Source organism: Metarhizium brunneum, chromosome 2, assembly GCF_013426205.1.
Source record: "Metarhizium brunneum chromosome 2, complete sequence".
Lineage (NCBI taxonomy): Eukaryota > Fungi > Ascomycota > Sordariomycetes > Hypocreales > Clavicipitaceae > Metarhizium > Metarhizium brunneum.
This window is the reverse complement of record NC_089423.1, coordinates 3,020,691-3,039,723: the sequence shown is the minus strand read 5'-3', so window position 1 is coordinate 3,039,723 and position 19,033 is coordinate 3,020,691. Positions and strand designations below refer to the sequence as shown.

The window sequence follows — 19,033 nt, the reverse complement described above, 5'->3', positions numbered from 1 at the left end:
ACGCTTTTGCAGTAAACTGGGGCTCGATGCTTGGCAGCCAGGACTTGGGCAGAACTGTACGCCAACAACTCTGTACGGAAGGAGAGTGGGGTCAACTGGTGGTGGCGGTCGTGGTAACGGGCGTCGTCTTTGGCTCTCTCCTCGGTCGCTTGAAGGAGACGCTTTGGGTGGTCCTGCCACCTTCCAACGAATCCGCGAGCACAGAGGAAAGACCGTTGGACTAGTATTCAATGTTGGCGCGTGCTGCTAGTATTAGTGGCTCTGGACTTGCTCCTACGAGATACCTAAATTGAGGCGCCTAAGTACTTAAGTAGCAATTGATAGCATCTGGATATGCTCCGTACTGCGCACATGTCGGCAAGTACTTGGTAGGCAAGTTCTTCGTAGCTGGTTGCGGGCAAAGGGTAGCCGCTGAGCGTTACAGAGGTACCCGTGTTCCCTCACCCAGCCCGTCAAAGGACAAGTCACCCGCTTGGCACGACGCCAGCTTCCAGATCATACGATGTTGTTCCCTCCCTCCGGCATGTGCCGCCACCCTTGTGCCCCGAGCCCCAGAGGCCATGGGTACCCAGGGCACGTCGCGTACCCTGGTCATGCTGCTTGCCAGCATCAAAGTTCGCCGCCGTCGTCAGGAACCTGGTTCAGGACCAGGACCATCTGCAGGCTGCCGCAGCGCCGGCGTCTTGATTCACATCCCTGGTCTGGTACTCCGTCCTCCGTAGATGATCCGTGGTCCGCACTCGGTATGGTTGAAAGTGGCTTTGTACCACCCTAGGACCTTTGCGTGCGGGAGTACGGGAGAACGGGAAGAGGGAAGGAGCTCTGCGTCGTGCCCATTGAGCCCCGTTCCTTGCCTCCAGAAGCGCAACATTGAACATTGAAGCACACACCACCCACGAGACCCGTGAGACCAAGACACTGTCCGAGAGACAAACGAAAGCATTTCTGCAGTCCTGCTGCGAACCCGGCATCGATCCATGTCGACGCCCCGATTTGCTTGAATGGTTCTGCTGCTGCCTGCCTGCCTGCCTGGTGCTCCTGCCGGTGCTCCTGCCGGTGCTCCTGCTTTAGCCTTGCCTCCAGTCTGCTGTCGCTACTGGCGCTTCCTGTCGGTGCTAGCTCCGTGCTCTGGTACGGAGTACATGTACCGCTGCAGAATTTTGACCGGGCATTCGAGTTTCTTCCAAGTTTCCTCGTTTCGGTTGGGTCCATTCATTCCAAGTACCGATTCGAGTCCCAAGTTTCCCCGATTCTGCATCCTCAAGTCCGTGAGCTTCGTTCTTTAGGGTGTTGTCTTGCCGTCTTTTTGCATCCAAGCGTGCTCTGGCGTTTCTCCGGTCCTGACTGAGCCTTCGATCTGGATCTCCAATCTCAAGTCCCATGCCCTCCCCTCATCCAGCTTTATCTGGAATCGGGCGAAGCGGGAGTTTGGACGACCACAAACCCAACCCCAACACCATCCGCCATTGACGCTTCCTTTTCTTGTTTTTGAATCCAGGCCAAAGGATAATAATCCTCGACCGCGTCGGTCGATTTGCCGGTCAGCTCTCCAGCAGATCCTGCCCAGTTGCATGGCACGCGCGCTTCTCATTGGTGCCTCGACGTCAGACTCTACCCTGCCACAGCCGATAGTCGAACGACTGTCAGCCCGCCGTCATTCGATTCCAAACCGCACCACGCACCACTTCGTGTCTTCCTCCCCATAACCCTACATTTCGTTTGCTTGCGCCTGCCACATACCACGCCTTAGCATTGCCGAGCTGTTGGACATCTACTAGGAACTATTGCCTTGTGCCGGGAATTGCAAAGCAACGATCCAACACCCCCACCGGCATCTGGCCGCCTGCCGCCCGCCGCGCCAGGCCATTTCCCACGACTAAGGAGCCCGTCGGCGAGCACTTGAGCTCGTGCGCCAGTGTCATGGCCGACGAGGACACTGCGAACCATTTTGGGTTCGAGGACCCAAATTTCGCTTTCATCAACGAGTCTGCTGCGGCGACAGAAGCTTCGGCAAATCCCTCATCCCTAGCTGAGGCCGACCCCAGCGCCCAACAACAACAGCGTCAACAACAACAACAACAGCCGCCGCAGCCGCAACAGCAGCAACTCTACCCCCCATCTACGAGCACATCAAACTGGGACTTTCAAGCCACGCCAGCGTACGACAACGTCGACATAGGCGCAAGTACCGCGCCAACAACCCAGCCCGGCGTTAGTGCTCCTGCCTGGTCCTTTCCTGTATTTGACCAATCCCCGGACGGGCCGTTTAACTTTACTGGCTTCACACCATCAGATGTCAATTCGAACGTCGTGTTCGGAGGCCCGAATGCAGAGGCTCTGAACACTGCCAGACAACAAGCTGCGGTGCCAATGTCGCCAGCTCTTCAGCAGAAATTACGGAACATTGCGATGCCCCCCCACCTTCAGTACAGCTCGCCCAAGAGTGCCTCAAGCCCAGATTCTGCTAACAATGACTCCAAAGGAGGCACCGCCTCGTCACCAGAGCAAGGTGATGGATTAAAAAGGGATTCCAGGAAACGAAAGGTGTCGTCGGACCCAGAGGATGAAGACGACGTTGACGATGATGACAAGCCAGTCAAGAAAACCGCTCACAATATGATTGAGAAGCGGTATCGGACCAACATCAACGATAAGATTGCCGCCCTACGAGACAGCGTTCCCAGCCTGCGGATTATGTGCAAGAGTGCCAGGGGCGAAGATACCACAGAGGATCGAGAGGAGTTGCATGGGCTTACACCGGCTCATAAGTTGAACAAAGCAACGGTATATTCCATCCTTGCCCCTTGTGTTGTTTGGACATGAGGCGATATGGGAAGAACTAGAGTCACTGACAACCATGGTCATATGCAGGTCCTAAGCAAAGCCACTGAATATATTCGGCATCTTGAGAAGCGAAATAATCGTCTGCTGGAAGAAAATGCTGCCATGCAAGCCCGTATTGCCGCTTTCGAGAAGCTGTTTATGGCTGGCGCTATGAACGGATCTATCAGCCCTATGCAACATCCTCCGACTCCCATGCAATATGCTCAAGACAACCCGCAACAATTCAGTAGCTCGCCCATGGGCACTCCCCAACCTAGCAACCCGGCATCTTCTGGCATGATTCAGGTACCCGACGACATGAAGAGAATCATCTCGGCCCAAATGGCTGTCGGTCAGCCGTACCCAGTGCCCCAACAATCCTTCCGCGGCGGCAACCCTTCGATGATGCGACAGCAACAGATACAACAGCAACACCAGCAAGCCCAGCAAGCCCAACAAAACGGCTTCTTCCAAGGCAATCCTTATTTTGGAAAGCTCATGGTGGGCTCTCTCGCTGGTCTCATGATTATCGAGGCTGTGCGAGAGTCGGAAGCTAGCACGGAAACGACAGAAGGACGTGGTCTCTTCGCCTTGCCACTTCACCTGCTTGGGTCCGTGGCCTCAAGTCTTGATGTGCACATCATGGGGTATCATGCTCTGTCGTCTTTGAAGACTCTGTTGCTGTTGGGCACATTTCTTTGGATTTTTGTGCCCTCCTTGTTTGCTTCTTCCGACTCAAAGTCCAGAAAGCCACAAGCCGCCGTGCTACGCAAAGCTCCATCCTTGGCATCCTCTATTCAAATCCGGCGACAGGCTTGGCTCACGTCAATTCAAACTGTCTGGGTCCCTCGGCGCAACTTTTTCCTTGAAGCCGCAGCACTCATTCTGAAGGCGATGAAGCTTAGCTTACGTAATGTTTTCGGAACTCACGTTTTCCACATGCTCACAGGGATGACCCGGGAGCAAGAAATCGCCAGAGTAAAGGCCTGGTCCATTGCCTTGGACTCGCAACTGGCAGGTGGAGATGTGGACATTTGCAAGAGCCGATTGGTCTTGACTCTGCTTGCATCTGGCACCTTGCCTGACACTCCCATCCGGCTCATGCTGAAGGCACTCCATATCCGTGTTCTCCTGTGGCGAGTGACGAGCAGCGGAATTGTGCAGGCAGGTGTGAACATTATTGCTGCAGAACTGGCTAGGTCAAAGTGGAACGAAGCCCGGCAACTAAACCAACTTCTTGCTCAGTTGCGCCGTGGGGACTCGAGTTCTGTGCCACATGACGACGAACTTCCTGAGCATCTTGTCGCCTTGGTCGAACAGGATTGTGATGATGTTCTCAGCCCGCAAGTCATTCAGCGTGCCCACAACTTGGCCTTCAACATGGATACAACCCAGAATGTTACGGAACCCATCGACAACATGGATAGTGTGGTCGATGATGTTGCTATAAGTTCTCCCTTGGATGCCGTGGCTGCATGGTGGTCCACCCAGGTTCTGCACCGCGTCCTTGGCGATGCCCTGGATAGGGACGCGCCGTCAAAACCAGATACGGCGGAAGGTGCCATCGACATAGCCACCCGTGTGTCGCCGATTGGCTCATATGCTCAGATGCGCGCCATATTGGCTCGTGCCGTGCTTGTGAAACAGTCTCGCGGAGCTCATATTGCAGCCGCGCTGCAGGCTCTCAAGTCAGACAGGCTCACAGGCCCATTCTCGAAATCGAATCTGATCGTCGGCCATCGATTTGACGACTTTTCAGCCGACTTTTCAATTGCTTTGCGATGTGCCATGGCCATTGCACATCTTACGCGGGTGGCGAGCACGCCCAATGCCAAATTGGCCAATGTGGACTCGCTCAACTCCATTGTACGACCCGAAAACATGGCATGCATGTCCTTACTAGGATTCACTTCGGTGATGGAACTCATGGATTACTTACTACTCCACAAGGACCACGACCAGAGCATTGAGTTCATTCTGGAAAAGCTCGCCGCAACTCTGCGTCTATGGGTCGGCGGGCAATTTGCGAGCCACTGTGGTATTCATGCTGAACTACGGCAGCGGGTGGTGGAGAGATGTCTCGCGGTTACGAAGAGCTTGGTCGGCATGGAAATAGATACTGGCTACGGCAGTATGAGTGATGACGAGACCGTGCAGGAATGAACCAAAAAAGGGCAAAAGTTACGGAGTAATGGGGGTAATTGGCGTGGAATGGGAGAGGTCTGGCTGGATATTCACCATGGCGTTCTAGGGGCGTTGCACAGTCTGCACAATTCATGATACTCCACTTGATAGTTTTCTTTGCACAAAGGTTTCGGTTGAATTGTTTTTTGTACTACCACACACGCATGCCAGGTAGCTTGGCACGGGGATAACGAGTTGACGAGTCATTTCATTGTGGAACTTGGGAGACAGTTTGGGTCGAATGGGTAGACGTTGGTGGGCAACGGAAAGGAGGGTTGGAATCCTAGAGGTTGCGATGGGCTCTCCCCAGGATGCGGACCTGTCAACTATGCATTTTTTAATTATACTTTATTTCCGTTTTCTGGAAAAAGAATAGTATTTGTAATACTACTAGCAGGCTAGTGTGGACTCTGTTCGTACATATGGGACTCGGTTTCACTGAACGCTGGGGGGGGGGAGGGGGCGAGTCTGGGTCGCTTAGTACTTTAAAATTATGCATGACCGGGCGGCCATGTCCATGGGCAATGCATTCATGCATGATTTAAATATGATGGTATTCTCATGTCCCATGTACATGATTTGGTCAGTGTTCAATAGGGACCAGGAGTACGGAGTACTGTGCTTGATATCCGGGGTGTATTTGTACCAGACTTGAGGAGTATGTACCAGGTATCTAGTACTTTACTTAGTAGGTACCTCTAGGCACATGCATGTAAGCAGATAGTAGTATTTCTCTATCGGTCTATAAATAAAACGGCCGCTGTACGTGGTACTCCGTACTCCGCAATAGCCTTGGACGCAATATAACGTTGTGTCTGTACGGAATATGTATGTTTATGCATATATATCAAAACCAATGAACCATAATCACCAATCCGGTGCACTCCCACAACCTCCTCCACCAGCCATGAGCGCAGGACGGGCACTTTCCGAGCCTGTTCCGTCGGCCGAGCCGTCGAGCGTCCCGTTGACAGTCGGCTTGATCCCGTTGACTCTTCGCGATTTCCTCCCCACGAGCTGCATCTTCCTGTCGAGCTCTGCAAAGGGCGAGTCGCCGCTCTCCCCCTTGCGGACTCTCCATTTCGTAGTCCCCAGCGCGGCGTCCAGCTCCTCCACGGGGGGCAGTTTGAGATACAGCAGGCCGTCCTCGCGCGGTTCCACCGAGAAGGTAGCAATCGACAGGGAGCCGTCGTTGCTGCAGGAGCCGTCCCTCATGTCAAAGTTGCGTTTGTGGTGCGGGCACGAGATCCAGGGCGCCGCCGACTGCTGTCCGCCGCCGTTGTCGTTGTCGTTGTCGTTGGAGCACGACTTTGCGGGATTGTGCCCGACCAGGCCGTCCGAGAGGACAAAGGCCCTCTTGTGCGGACACATTTGCTGCGTGGCGTAGTACCTGCCTCTGAAGCGCCACACGGCGAGCTGCGTGTCGCCGCGCTTGACGGTGGCCGAGATGCCGTTGGGGAGCTCGTCCGCGCCGTCAAAGTAGACGGCCTCGATGACGGGCTCCCACGCCGTGCTGGACCACCGGCCTCCCATGCTGCCAAAGTCCTGGGCCGCCGGCTCCTTGGGCCAGTAGACGGGACGAGACTGGCCTCTGTCCTGCTCTGTTTCCATGCTGTCGACGGTGTCGGGCGTGTTCTGGAACTGCTTGAACCGGGCCACCATCTCGGGGTTCCTGATGGCCTCGGCCCATTCGTCAAAGTAGCTGGCCACCAGGCCCTTCATCTGCGCTTCCAGCGAGGCGCAGATGCCGAGCTTGTCGTCGAGGATCACCTCCCGGAGGTACTTGATGCCGCCGGGGAGGCTCTCGAGCCATCTTGCCGTGCGTTGGAGCTTGTCCGCCGTGCGGATGTAGAACATGAGGTAGCGGTCGAGGATGGGGACCACGTCTGCGGGAGGCACGTCCTTGGCGAGGAGCTCAGAGTGCTTGGGTTTGGCACCGCCGTTGCCGGCGACGAAGATGTTGAACCCCTTCTCTGTAGCGATGAGACCGAAGCTGCGGATCTGTGATTAGCGGTTTTGTCTTGACTCTTGAGGATCAAGTACAAGTGGGAAGAGGAGGAGGAGGGAAAGAACATACTCCTTGTTCTGGGCTTCTGCACACTCTCTCACACAGCCGCTCACGCCACCCTTAATCTTGTGCGGTGCCCTGATGCTCTTATACCTCTCTTCTAGTCTGACAGCCATGCCTACGCTGTCACCGATACCGAATCGGCACCAGGTCGTGCCTACACAGCTCTTGACGGTGCGAAGGGACTTGGCGTAGGCGTGGCCAGACTCCATGCCTGCTGCAACGAGTTTGCTCCATATATCCACGAGGTCCTGCTTCTTGGCACCAAACATGTCGATTCTCTGGCCGCCGGTGATCTTGGTGTACAGGTTATACTGCTTGGCTACCTCACCAATGGCGAGCAGCTTGTCTGGGGTGATTTCGCCGCCCGGCACGCGCGGCACCACAGAGTAGGTGCCGTTGCGCTGGATATTGCCCAGGTAGCGGTCGTTTGTGTCCTGCAGGCCGTGGGTGGTTTTGGCCATGACGTGCTGGTTCCAGAGCGAGGCCAAGATGCTCGCCACGGCGGGCTTGCACATCTCGCAGCCGGAGCTGGTGTCGTCGTTGCCCGCCTCGCGCATCACCTCGCGCAGGGACTTGAGCTGCTTCACGCTGATGATGTGGTACAGCTCCGCGCGCGAGTAGCTGAAGTGCGGACAGAGGTGGTTCTTGACCTCGTTGCCCATGGCCGCCATGGTCTTGTTGAAGATTGTCGTGACCAGAGGCATGCACCCGCCGCAGCCCGTGCCGGCCTTTGTGCATGACTTGACGGCGCCCAGGTCCTTGCATGAGCCGTCCTTGACGCAGTTCACGACGTCGGCTTTGGTGACGTTGTGGCAGGAGCATATTTGCGTGTCGTCGGGCAAGTCGTCGCCGTCGTCGCCGTCGCCGTCCTTCTTGGCGCCGAGGATGAACTGGCTAGGCGGGACGTCTAGCTCCTTCATGGTCTTGACCATGGGGACGACCTTGATGTAGTCGTTTGTGTCACCAATCATCATGCCGCCGAGGAGGTATTTCCCGTCTGACGTGAAGATGTACTTCTTGTAGATGTTCTGGAAGGGGTCCTTGTAGGTGAGCGTCTTGACCGTCTGCGCTTGCTTGGCCGCGCCGTTGACCAACTTCTTGTACTTGGCAGGAAGATGGGCTGGCCCGTCTCGGTCTGCGAAGAAGTCGCCGAAACTGGCGACGTTGACGCCCAGGAGCTTCAGCTTGGTGCTCAGGTCGGGGCGCTTGAATACCCTCGGCGCGTGGAGCTTGGCCTGTGTCAGGTTAAAGGCCAGGACCTCGGCCATCTCGACGCCGGGGGCGATGAGGCCGAACGTCTGGCTTTGCCAGCTTGCGCACTCGCCAATGGCGTAAATGTCGGGCTGGCTGGTTCTCAAATCATCTCCGACGGCGATGCCTCCGCACCGCGGGACACAGTCGAGCCCTGAAGCCCTGGCCAGCTCGTCCCTGGGAGTGATGCCAATGGCGAAACACACCGTCGAGCAATCGAGGTCTTCGCCGTCTTCGAAGACTACACCCACGACGTGATTCGCGCCATCGACCTTGATCTCCCTCACACGCCTGCTCAGCATGACGTCTAGGCCAAGATCACCGACCTGTTGCACAACCATGCCCCCTGCCTCCTGGTCAAGCTGGCGGCTGAGCACCCACCCGTTGCGCTCAATCAACTTGACGGAACTGAAGCTCTCGAGGTCCATCATTGCCTTGGCGGCTTCAAGACCCAAGAGCCCACCGCCGACGACACATCCCGTGCTCTCCTTGCGCTCGGCAGCAAAGTCAATGAGATTTATCAAGTCGTCAATAGTTCTGTAGACAAACACGCCCTTGGCGTCGCAGCCGGGTGTGTGGCGTGGCAATGAGGCGTGTGAACCTGTGGCCAGGACCAGAATATCGTAGGGGAGTATGTCACCATTTTCACATGTGACTGTTTTGGAGGCCGAGTTTATATATGTGACCTTTGTGTTGATGTGGTACCCGAGCGAGACGCTGGCTTCATCGTACTGCGCCGCCTGTTAGATGTATCCCATTTTCCCATTTCTCTTTGGTTCAGCAGCGACATACCCATTGCAGAGGATTCATGTACAGGTTTTCGACTTTACGGTGCTCGAAGAAGCTCGTCAACCCGACGCGATTATATGCCACATGGGACTCTTCACCGAGAACAGTGACTGTGTATTGTCGTTCGTGGGCATCATATTTTAACAATTTCTCTCTAGGCACCAGGGTCAATACTCCTTTCATGGCGGCCGAGGGAGAAGAAGAACGTACATGAAGGCTATTCCTACCATGCCCAACCCCACAACCACTACTCTCTTCTTGTCCGTCGTCATTCTGATCTACAGTTTTCTGCAGTGTATTCCTATGTGACGACGATTACCGACAAAGAGAGTGAAGGAAAGAAGGAACAAGCAAAAGACAAGAATCATCAACCAAACAAACAAACAAACAAAAAAAGACGCTTGTTCTTGACGGTATCTGGGTCTCATATTTCCAGAATCAGGTGACTCTTGTATCTAGAATCAAACATCTCCGGAGCTTGACGCAATGTTCCATTCGCAACCACCATCATTGGCCCTGGCTGCTCGCAAGTTCGCCATGCAGCGATGGGATGATGATAAGCGCGGGGGCCGTGTTCCTGATAAAGCATGTCCAATCATTTCGAGGCCGATTATCCGAATCAGCAAGATTCCAGGGTCCGCGGAGAAGGCCCAGTGCCGCGAGTCGAGAACAGGGTTTGATCGATTCTGGGGAACTGTCGGATGTGTTGGATCCGGCCTTGCTTTTTGCTTTGCTCATCTTCCTTCAGGTCGCATCTTTGTGCGAAACGGGTTGGCTTGCCCACCTCTCTTTTTTTTCAACTTTAGAAAAGTTCTCCTATGCGTATAGCATAGATGCCAGTTCCTACGATTCATTGTATTCCTCCCCTTTTTCCTTTTTTTTTTCCTCTTCCAAACCAGACGTCTCCTCGGCACCTGCGCTCAGATGCTTTATCGTCATGATAATAGTGGACCTTGATAGGGAACGACCGCGTCGTTATTTGATTGGCTGGTGTCTTAGTCGCCGCCTCCGTCTTATCTACAACGACTACGAGGAACCAGCGGACTGGAACTGCATGAGGTGATTGATTGGCTTGGTGACATATTCTTAAAAATCCAAGCTATAAAATCCTCCCTTGGAAACCTGTACAGTAAGTACGGCGTCGTGAGTTTTTGCGACATAAACCCAAGCGGTAGTGCGCCATCTGCCCAACACAAAGTGCGCCATCATAAGGGGCAAAAAATACATTGTCCATATCGCAGTAGAAACTCCCAGAGCCTACGGCAGGCTGCATGTGAAGCAGTATCCGCTTCGCGCAAAAGGTATAGACCTGATGCGCCTTGAACAAATGCCCATACTATTTCCCGCTAATGACCACCCCGGGCGCCGTATAATCCAACGTGACGATTGCACCGGGTACTCGATATACATAAAGTACGAAGTACAATGTGCCCCTCCTTCTTTACCCCTCCAGCCAACCCTCTCGCGCGCGCCTTGTACTCGGCCCACCCATCCGCCATACATTAGGTACATTACATTCGTACAGGAGCAGCTCTCCACAACCACAACCACAACCCATCACCACACTTACTCACTCACACCATGGCATCGACTTCGACATCGCCCGCCCAGCCTCAACCCCCATCTCAACCCCCGGACGCATCATTCCGCTTCCCCCGTGAATACCACTTCCCCGCCTTCTTCACGCCCCAGCCGAATCTCACCACGCACCACGCCCAACTCACCAAGTGGTCCTCCCTCATCCTCTCCTACGCCAAGCACCACCGCCTCTTCAAGCTCTCCCTCTCGTCCGCCTCGGACTCGGCCCTCTTCTCCAACATCCGCATCAACCGCCGCCTGGTGCCCGCCGACATCCGCCAGGTCATCGACTTTATGCGCAAGGACGGGAGGGCAGAGTACGCCGGCGGCGACAAGGCCAGGGACGGAGACGTCGTCTACGTCTACTGGAAGAAGCCCGACGAGTGGGCGGCCCTGGTCGAGGCCTACGTCGAGGACACCGCGCAAAAGGGCAGCGTGCTGACCCTTTACGAGCTGACTGATGGGGAGGGAACAAGAGGCACAGGTACGTCGCGGTCTCGTGGCGTCGCGTTTGATGCGCCAAATTTGCTTGCATGGCCCGGGAACCTGTCTGGTGCTAACTGCCTGCCTGCCTACCTACCAGAACTACACGGCATGGACAGCGAGGTCCTACTCAAGGCTCTCAATGTTCTCGTCAAGCGGGGCAAAGCTCAAATATTTGGTTCCGAAGACTCTCTGGGCGTCAAGTTCTTCTGATTGATTACGGCTATATCGTGCAACAGGCAGCATATACAAGGATTTGTTCTTGTCCCATCGGCACCGAGACACCCGCAAAACAAACAAAGACAACCGCCAACCCCCAGAAACAGAAATCCTTTGATGAGCACTTTGGTATCTAGGCTCCAACTCCGTACTCCGGTGCTCCTCCCTCCCATGGCACGCCTGGTCAAGTCGCAAAGACTCACCGTTTAGCTACTCTTGTCTTGGTTGCGCTTCTCAATCAAGAAATTCTCATCGAAACGCACTTCCTGTGCCATGGCCACATCCAGTAACCAATCCGGGTCAACAATTCGGGACTCCATGTTACCCTTCTCAGCCATGGTTCTGAATCGCACCCACATTTGCTTCTCATCAGGGCTATTGCCCGACAGCAAGTACACTGGCTCTGGCTTAGCGAATCCGTCCTCTTCTGCCGTTGTCGGCTTGATGGTCGTGCCGCTCCGCGCGCGATAGAGCTTGAATATGGCTCCGTTGGCTTCCGCTATGGACCTGTAGCTCTCCGGCCCCTTTCGAACCCCTTCAGTGCAGTAAATGGGGATTCCTTGGAGCAGCCTGCCTCGGTTGGCCTTGGCTCGAGCCATCGACCGTTCGATCTTGAACTTGTATTTGCGCTCTGCCTCCTGGTCTTGCAGAATGAAGTCATCCACATCGGGCACGTCTCCAGTTTCGAGGACCTTGTCGATGAAGTCGGACGAAAGGACAACCGCTCCGCGAGCTAGCGCATAGAGGAACTTGACGGTACGCACCACTTGAGGTGCGACGAGGTAGTCGCAGGCTTGGCCTTCCTGTACAATCAGAATTCCAAGAGCCCGCATCTTTCTCTATACAAGAGCACAATTAGTATAAAATAGGATTCCCAGAGATACATGCTCCTTGCTCCGTTGCAACTTACACGGTCGTGATCCTCCTTTTTGCTGTCTCCAACCCATCCAGTGTAGCCAGTAACCACCAGTCTCATATGCACATCCGGTAATGACGGCCGTTGCTTCTTCGATGGTCGCTTCGTATCCTCATCCTCGTCTTCTTGCTTATGTTTGGGGCTGGTGGCAGTCTTGCTGTCTTTTTCTTTCTCAGCCAAGTTTGCGGCTCGTTTGCCACCCCACGGTGCCCCGGCTTTGCTGTGTCTCTTCTTTTCTTTCTCGTACAAGGCAATATCAGGCGCAATACATTGCAAAATGTCCCTTGCCTTCGCCTTGGCGCTACGGCTACCAGTCGACATGGCAGGCGGGGTGTCGTTCTCCTTGCCGGAGTGAGCACGGCGGGAGCGTGCGGGTGTCTCGACGGCGGTGGATTTCTTCGATTTCAGGGAGGACGGATTTTGGTCTTCTTCATCGTCCCTCATGACGTCAAAGTCTTTGTCACGCCCAATGACGACCCCCTCTGCAGGACCTCGATGGTAGGCGTTATCTGCTGCAGCTTCCAGGATCTTTCTCTTTCTCCTCGCGCTGGGAGACACTTTCTCTTCGCCACCGGGATAGAATAAGTCCCTAATTCTCGACTCGTCTAAAAAGGTTTGCCCTATGATCTCCCCCAGGTTGGTTCTTGGGGGAAAGTGGTTATATTTGGAGATGTTAATGGCCCTAAGCTCGCACTTAGCGTAGCTCTCTTCAATCCAGAGGTGGTTGATAACTGCAACACCCCATTCCGGAGCCGCCTTGCATTTTTCGCTAGAATCGCGAGCGGTTATCAGATGCGTGTTGTCTGCCTTCATTGTCTTGGTGAACTCTGCGCCGCAAGCTTTGATAAGATTCTCCAGGTAGATCCTTGCTTCCCCGCCGTAGTTGGATATAGTGATGCGAAGATCTTTGAAGCCTGGAATACCATTTAGAGGTACAGGATAGTGTAAAAGTCGGTGAAGGGGATTTTGCCACTGGTTATTCACAATGAGTGAATACAACCATGAGAGGCTACCCACTTCCTTGCAAGACTGAGCTGCATGGATGTACTCATCGCCGTCGCGATACTGGCAAATGTACATGTCGCAGTCGTCAACATTGCGAACCAGTTTCCCCCCTCCATCGAGAACAATATCCCCAATGGCCTTTGCTAGCCTCGCAGTAATGTGAAGGTCTGCCGCTAGCATAACCGCTCTATCCTGGAAAACCGTTACAGGAGGTCGTGCGCCTTGGCTATCGGCGGCGATGGGCAGAAACTCAGGGCTTACTGAAGTCGCACCAACCAAATTCTTGTTTGCAGGGATGCTAATGGCATCATCGCTTGATTTCTTCATTACTTCTGGATCCGGCAGGAGATACGGTTCTTCATCTATCCTCTTGCCAAGCTTGAAGCAGGCGTCGAACCTTTGGCTCATTAGCACATGTCAAATCTAGCCATTTATTCCAAATTACCACGACTCACCAATGAGGCAGAACAATTTTGCCCTTGAATCCTTTTTCAAGCGCCCCCATGACTTTTGGCGCATCCATGCTCAACGCACAAATGTGTGTAGTCAATCTGGTTACATCTTTAGATTCCTGTCCTCCCAGTGCCATCGTCGCTCCGATGATACTCTCCTTGTCCATAAGCGGCAAATCCGCACAGGTGACAACAATTTCGGCAAAGATCATTCGTGGATCCGGAGAGAACGGCCTGACTTGTGCAGCTTTCCTCCTCATGATTGAAGTCGAGATCCAGTGCTCTGATACGACGGGAATCATAATGGCCTGAGACTCGACATATTGTTCAAAGTTGATGGTGTTTGAAACGATATGCGTGGCTTTTTCGATGGGAATTGAGCCGTTGCGGCGGGGTTCGCAAATCGTACCGCCGTTGTCTTCTATAATGCGGGATAACTAGACAAAATCAGTCAATCAAACCGATTTGAGTCAACTGAATTGGTGTTCAGAAGCATATTGCCTGCTTACGTCGCCAATTAACTTTGGAGTGAGCTCATTGCTAGGAACGAACGCGACAGCGCACTCGTTGAATACGCCCGATCTGGCAGCCATTGTGATGGGTGTGGTCCGACGAGCAAAATGCGTTGCTGATGTGGTGCGGCACAATGCCGAAAGAAAAATTTCTGTTATTTAAGTTAATACATTTAACACTGGCGGTATGCTCTGCCTGGTTATGAGGCCGCGCGCTTGAATTACGTCGTTAATCGAAGACTGTCTGTCTGCCTGTTTGTTGTGCCTGAACGCGTGCCTTTGTAATGGGGTCCCCTTTGGCGCGAAGCGGAACAAAACGCGAACAAGGCAGGCGGTCACCTGACTCCGCGTTGAGTAAATAGTACCTGCATCATAGTTGATCAGCACACAACAGCCAAGGTCACTCATTACATTTACTAGGTATTGCCCCACCTCGGCAATCACTGGACGTGTGGCCCCTGGTTCTAGTGACAGTACAGCTATCATACTTAAGTAACTTCCAACATTGAAGGTTCACGAGACAGCCCCTCAATTGTCACGTACTATTCAAAAGTCTGATATATTGCAAAAAAAAAAAAAAAAACGAAAAAAAAAACTGATAATCTAACTGTATATAACGCAATCTAACAAGTGCTAGGCACTAATCCACCTACCTAGCAGGTAGACACTTGGTATGTATTGTGATATATCCGTCGCACAATTAGCCACTAGTGCTGTATAAATGCATCCTACAGATACTCTGTTCCACTCCAAACAAGCACCTTTACTCGTTTCGCAAGTAGCAAATATTTGTTTAATCTAGTAAAGACAACCTTGAGTCTTTGCTCTTCAAGCGCATCTTTCCATCTTGGATTTTTAATATCGCCATTTTGAACGTATGTAGTGCCGTAAGCGGCCCGGTTTGCTGACCTTCATATCCCAAGCGCTTGAGATAACACCGCCTCAAGACCTCCGCGGTTATATACACTGCCAACCTGAATAAAAAGTCCGCCCCTAGATCCTATAAAAGAAACATTAAAGCATAATGTGAAGCAATGCTAGCCTGCGCCTCTAAGTATGCGTTTTCATTCTCCGCACACTCACGATGTCCAATGTAAAACATTAGGAGGGAAAAGGGAGCGAATAACCCATCCCTCAACTTACAGAAGTATCACATGCTATTCGCCAACCATTCGCCAAAAAAATATGCCATTGGCTCTTCCAAATTAACAAAATGGAAAAAAGCTTTCCAGCTCAATCACCTCGCTCAACGCATGCCAATGCAACGGCAGCCCCCAACAATGAGCTCTCCTTAGCCGCAATGAGACGAATACTTCGTGGTTCAGGTGAGCATTTGCTCTCGATCAACTCATCCAAATAACGTTGACAGTTTGCGAGGTATCCAGGATAATTTTCGATCACACTACCGTTGAACGCAACCGTAGTGCTCTCCAGTTTCATATCATCCTCAACACGCTTACGCTCTGGGGACGACTCGAGCAAAGTATCGACATATTGTTGCTCAAAATCCAGACGCAGGTCCCATAGCGTGTAGACACAAGTAGCGACAAGAGCGCTGGAGCGAATAGAAACAAATGATGAAAGGGCTTTGATAGCAATAAGATCGGAGCTAGTGGGTGTATATGATGATGGGTGTCGATCCGAAAAGGTCTTTATGGCCTCCTCGAGGTTTGGGGAGGTGTCGCTATTTGAATTGTTAGTTAGTTGACAGTCGGACCCAAAGACAAAAGTGTTGCCGTACCTTTCAATCATAGAAATCGTGTCCGTGCCTAGGGAGTAACCAGTCCTCAAAGAATGAGGCACAACACCACCAAGTAGCCCAGTGGTTTCAATAGCTTCAAGAAGTGCCAGTCTGACAATCTCGCCAAGGTACATGCCGCTAACAAGATGCTCGAGGGGTTGGAAATCGGGGCGAGGATGCTGCTTGGTTAACGCATGATCCCATCTTGTCAGCGGCAAGATGTTGTGGCCAAACATTCCTAGTTCCGTATTAACAATGACGTGGTTAGCCTCCTCATACCAACCCTTGGGTCGTACTCCAAACTTCTTCATGCCGACACTCTGGACGGGCATGTACGCCGCCAAGTTGACACCCGTGCCCAGAATAAGACCAAATCGAGTAGACGTGTAAGAGTAGGCTCGTGACAACAGGCAAGCACTAGAGTCGTTTAAGAGGGCTCGCAGTTCAACGTGAAGACCAGACTGCTTGCAAGCCTGCTTGATAATTCCAGCAAGATCTTCACCCAACAAGCCTCGGTCTGCCAAGAATGCTTTACCCATTGGGAGGAGCTTGCCACTCCCCATGGAAGTTTGTCTTTAATGCGATAAGTAAAAACGGCAATACTAGAAAGTGTGTGCAGGTGGTGAATACTTACTCAATCGGGAAGCTCCAAGCACAAGAAATAGGAAGAGGCTTCGCCTCAGAATTCTCATGTTGACCACTCTCGGCAAGCGTCTCGGCAATCTTCTGGCCCATCCAGTTGAAAAAGTCCATTCCCTCTAGATCCTTGACATCCTTGCCAATCCGGTAGTTGTGCATGCTGATGATTTCACTCTGCTTGTCAGCATCCACCCGACGACCTCGCAATTCCACCACAGCGACTCTCAGAGTCGAACCACCAACATCCAAAGCCAGGTACTGTCCACATTCGCTGCCCAACGGCAGCTGATGGCTATAAGAAGGCAACATGCATTGTTCATCTATTTGCAAGCGTTCAACAAATTGCTTCTTTAAGCCTGCGGAAAGCTCCTGGAGACCATTGCCACTAACAGGACCGAGGAGCGCAGCCTCGGCATCTTTGAGAAAATCTTGTAGCGTTTTTGTTGAGTTCCCTTTGCCACCCTCGGCTATGCCAGGGTTGACCCAGAAGGAGAGTAAGGCTTGTATTAGAGACTTGCCTCGAAGCAAGCTCTTTACAATGGCGGCAATGAATGCCTTTCGAAGGTTCGTCATCGTGAGAATGATGCTGGGCATAACATTGGCTCGAACGCAAGATGCCAAAGTTGAGACGAGGGGGAAAATGTTCAAAGATAAATGTTTTGAGTTTAGGACAAATGAGGGTTGCAATGTTGCACCTATTTTAAGTTGAACCAACCAAGCAAACTCAGATTCAAGGTGAGATCAACCAGATCAACCGGGCCCAATGTGCTAAGCGATGGTGTAGGGGCAGAGATGAACGTAGCAAGCCGTGCTAGGGTGAAAGTTTGACGTGCCGTCGAGGTAAAGTCTTGAGAGTGCCAGCAATGGATACAATGAGGAACAGAAACCCTAAACGAAAACAAAGAGATGCATCCAAGATGAGACGAGACCAACCACCACCGGACGGGCCGATCAAAAAGGGACGTCAAATATGGGAATCTGGGGGGTCAACAAGGACACCTGGCCATGGACAACACAACTTGATGAAACCTGGCCAGGTTTACATGCAATCTGGGGCAAACTTAATTTTGTAGAGTGTGGAAGGGGAGAGACAGGTGTTCGTGTCCGTATACAACTCGGATTCGGAACGCCAACAAAAACGTCGTAGGCAACCACTCGCAACGGTAAACAAAGTTGGATGTTACAGAGAGCCGCAGCCAGGTTGGCCGGCGTCGCAGAATGGTCAGTGGTCAGTGGACAATAGCATAGATGGTCCACGGTTGCGTTTTCAGTCTCCCGTTTTCTGCCGCCGCTTGGGAGCGAGTGGTGTTAGTGCCTGGCTGTGCTTCGAAAATTGACTTGAGCCACTTCTCTCACTCACCCTCGTCGGACACAGGGGAGCAACCTCAAGATGAAAGGTTGATGGGGAGAAGGTCGGGCGGAGCCAATGGCAAAGGATTGCAGAGACGGGGGTGCGGGCGAGATGATGCACACAACCGCGCAATAGAACGCCCGGGGTATGTGGACCACAGGCGGACGTCTTGCGGAAGGTCTCATCGGCAATGAACTCTCGGGGCCAGTGCTACAACCGCGGAGTGGTGGACTATGTCGAATGTCTCGTTTGCAGACTGGATGTTTTCGCCTTGAGTGAGTCCTCCACTATACATGCATACATAGACTTGGTTATGAGCCACGCCTCGTCAACCGGGGGCTGCATAACGTCTGGAGAGAGGATTTAAGAAAAAAGCTGGGGCTGTAACGTTGCGGTGGGTGTGCCGATGCCAAGGTGGCGTGGGTACTTTGGGGCTTCGGCATGGCGGATGTGAGGTGTGGGCGAGTCCGCGGTAAGTGGTGGTAGTAGTATGCCACTTTGAGGCAAAACTCTGCTCATCAGCCTAGTCAAGTGTCAGTCAAACATCCGAATTGGCCATCGTCGGGTTGTTCTTCAAAACTGTCATGGCCTGTGGCGCTGGCATACCAGGGGCGGCACGACGGCGCGCATTCCCAACCGTCTGGGATTGGCAGCCACCATCGCTCGCGACAGTTTATAGGCTGCACCTTGCCTGCGCATCGTGGCATTCACGCTGGTGATTGGCATGGTTTAGAAGTTTCCGTTGGTTCGACCCTGGCCGCAAGGCACAAGGCACGCCGAGGACATTGGCCATACAACCAGTATCCGCCTGTCCGCGCGGCAAAGTGGAACTAGGGTGCCGTTGCTTTGTTGGCGAATAAATATATCGTTCCGGAAAATGCGGAGGAGCCACAGTGAGGAAATTTTGTTAAGTAATCGCACTAGTTGTAGTCGTCAACTTGGTCTGGGGATGTGCGGTTCGTGATGTTCTCCATTGAAATTGATGCCTTAGGTGCGTGTAGGCTTTTGGCATGCATCAT

General features: G+C 53.0%; 5 protein-coding genes across 5 annotated transcripts; 2 read left to right on the top strand and 3 right to left on the bottom strand.

Annotated features, from left to right (window-relative positions):
• Window positions 1–1,920: 1,920 nt before the first annotated feature.
• Window positions 1,921–4,986, top strand: sre1 (Sterol regulatory element-binding protein 1; the record flags this gene model as incomplete). The annotated part of the gene is made up of 2 exons (XM_014691744.1): window positions 1,921–2,784; window positions 2,872–4,986. The coding sequence occupies 2 exons, from the start codon at window positions 1,921–1,923 to the stop codon at window positions 4,984–4,986; spliced, it is 2,979 nt and encodes a 992-aa protein (XP_014547230.1).
• An 888-nt stretch (window positions 4,987–5,874) lies between these two features.
• On the bottom strand, window positions 5,875–9,390 carry nit-6 (Nitrite reductase; the record flags this gene model as incomplete). Its single annotated transcript, XM_014691743.1, has 4 exons — window positions 5,875–7,000; window positions 7,085–9,060; window positions 9,122–9,272; window positions 9,329–9,390. The coding sequence occupies 4 exons, from the start codon at window positions 9,388–9,390 to the stop codon at window positions 5,875–5,877; spliced, it is 3,315 nt and encodes a 1,104-aa protein (XP_014547229.1).
• A 1,309-nt stretch (window positions 9,391–10,699) lies between these two features.
• Window positions 10,700–11,392, top strand: VPS25 (Vacuolar protein-sorting-associated protein 25; the record flags this gene model as incomplete). Its single annotated transcript, XM_014691742.1, has 2 exons — window positions 10,700–11,180; window positions 11,280–11,392. The coding sequence occupies 2 exons, from the start codon at window positions 10,700–10,702 to the stop codon at window positions 11,390–11,392; spliced, it is 594 nt and encodes a 197-aa protein (XP_014547228.1).
• Window positions 11,393–11,604: 212 nt separating this feature from the next.
• Window positions 11,605–14,364, bottom strand: brc1 (BRCT-containing protein 1; the record flags this gene model as incomplete). The annotated part of the gene is made up of 4 exons (XM_014691741.1): window positions 11,605–12,237; window positions 12,309–13,716; window positions 13,775–14,208; window positions 14,281–14,364. 4 exons carry the CDS (start codon window positions 14,362–14,364, stop codon window positions 11,605–11,607), a joined length of 2,559 nt encoding a protein of 852 aa, XP_014547227.1.
• Window positions 14,365–15,516: 1,152 nt separating this feature from the next.
• Window positions 15,517–17,236, bottom strand: hxkA_1 (Hexokinase-1; the record flags this gene model as incomplete). Its single annotated transcript, XM_014691740.1, has 3 exons — window positions 15,517–15,967; window positions 16,025–16,597; window positions 16,659–17,236. 3 exons carry the CDS (start codon window positions 17,234–17,236, stop codon window positions 15,517–15,519), a joined length of 1,602 nt encoding a protein of 533 aa, XP_014547226.1.
• Between the last annotated feature and the right edge of the window lie 1,797 nt (window positions 17,237–19,033).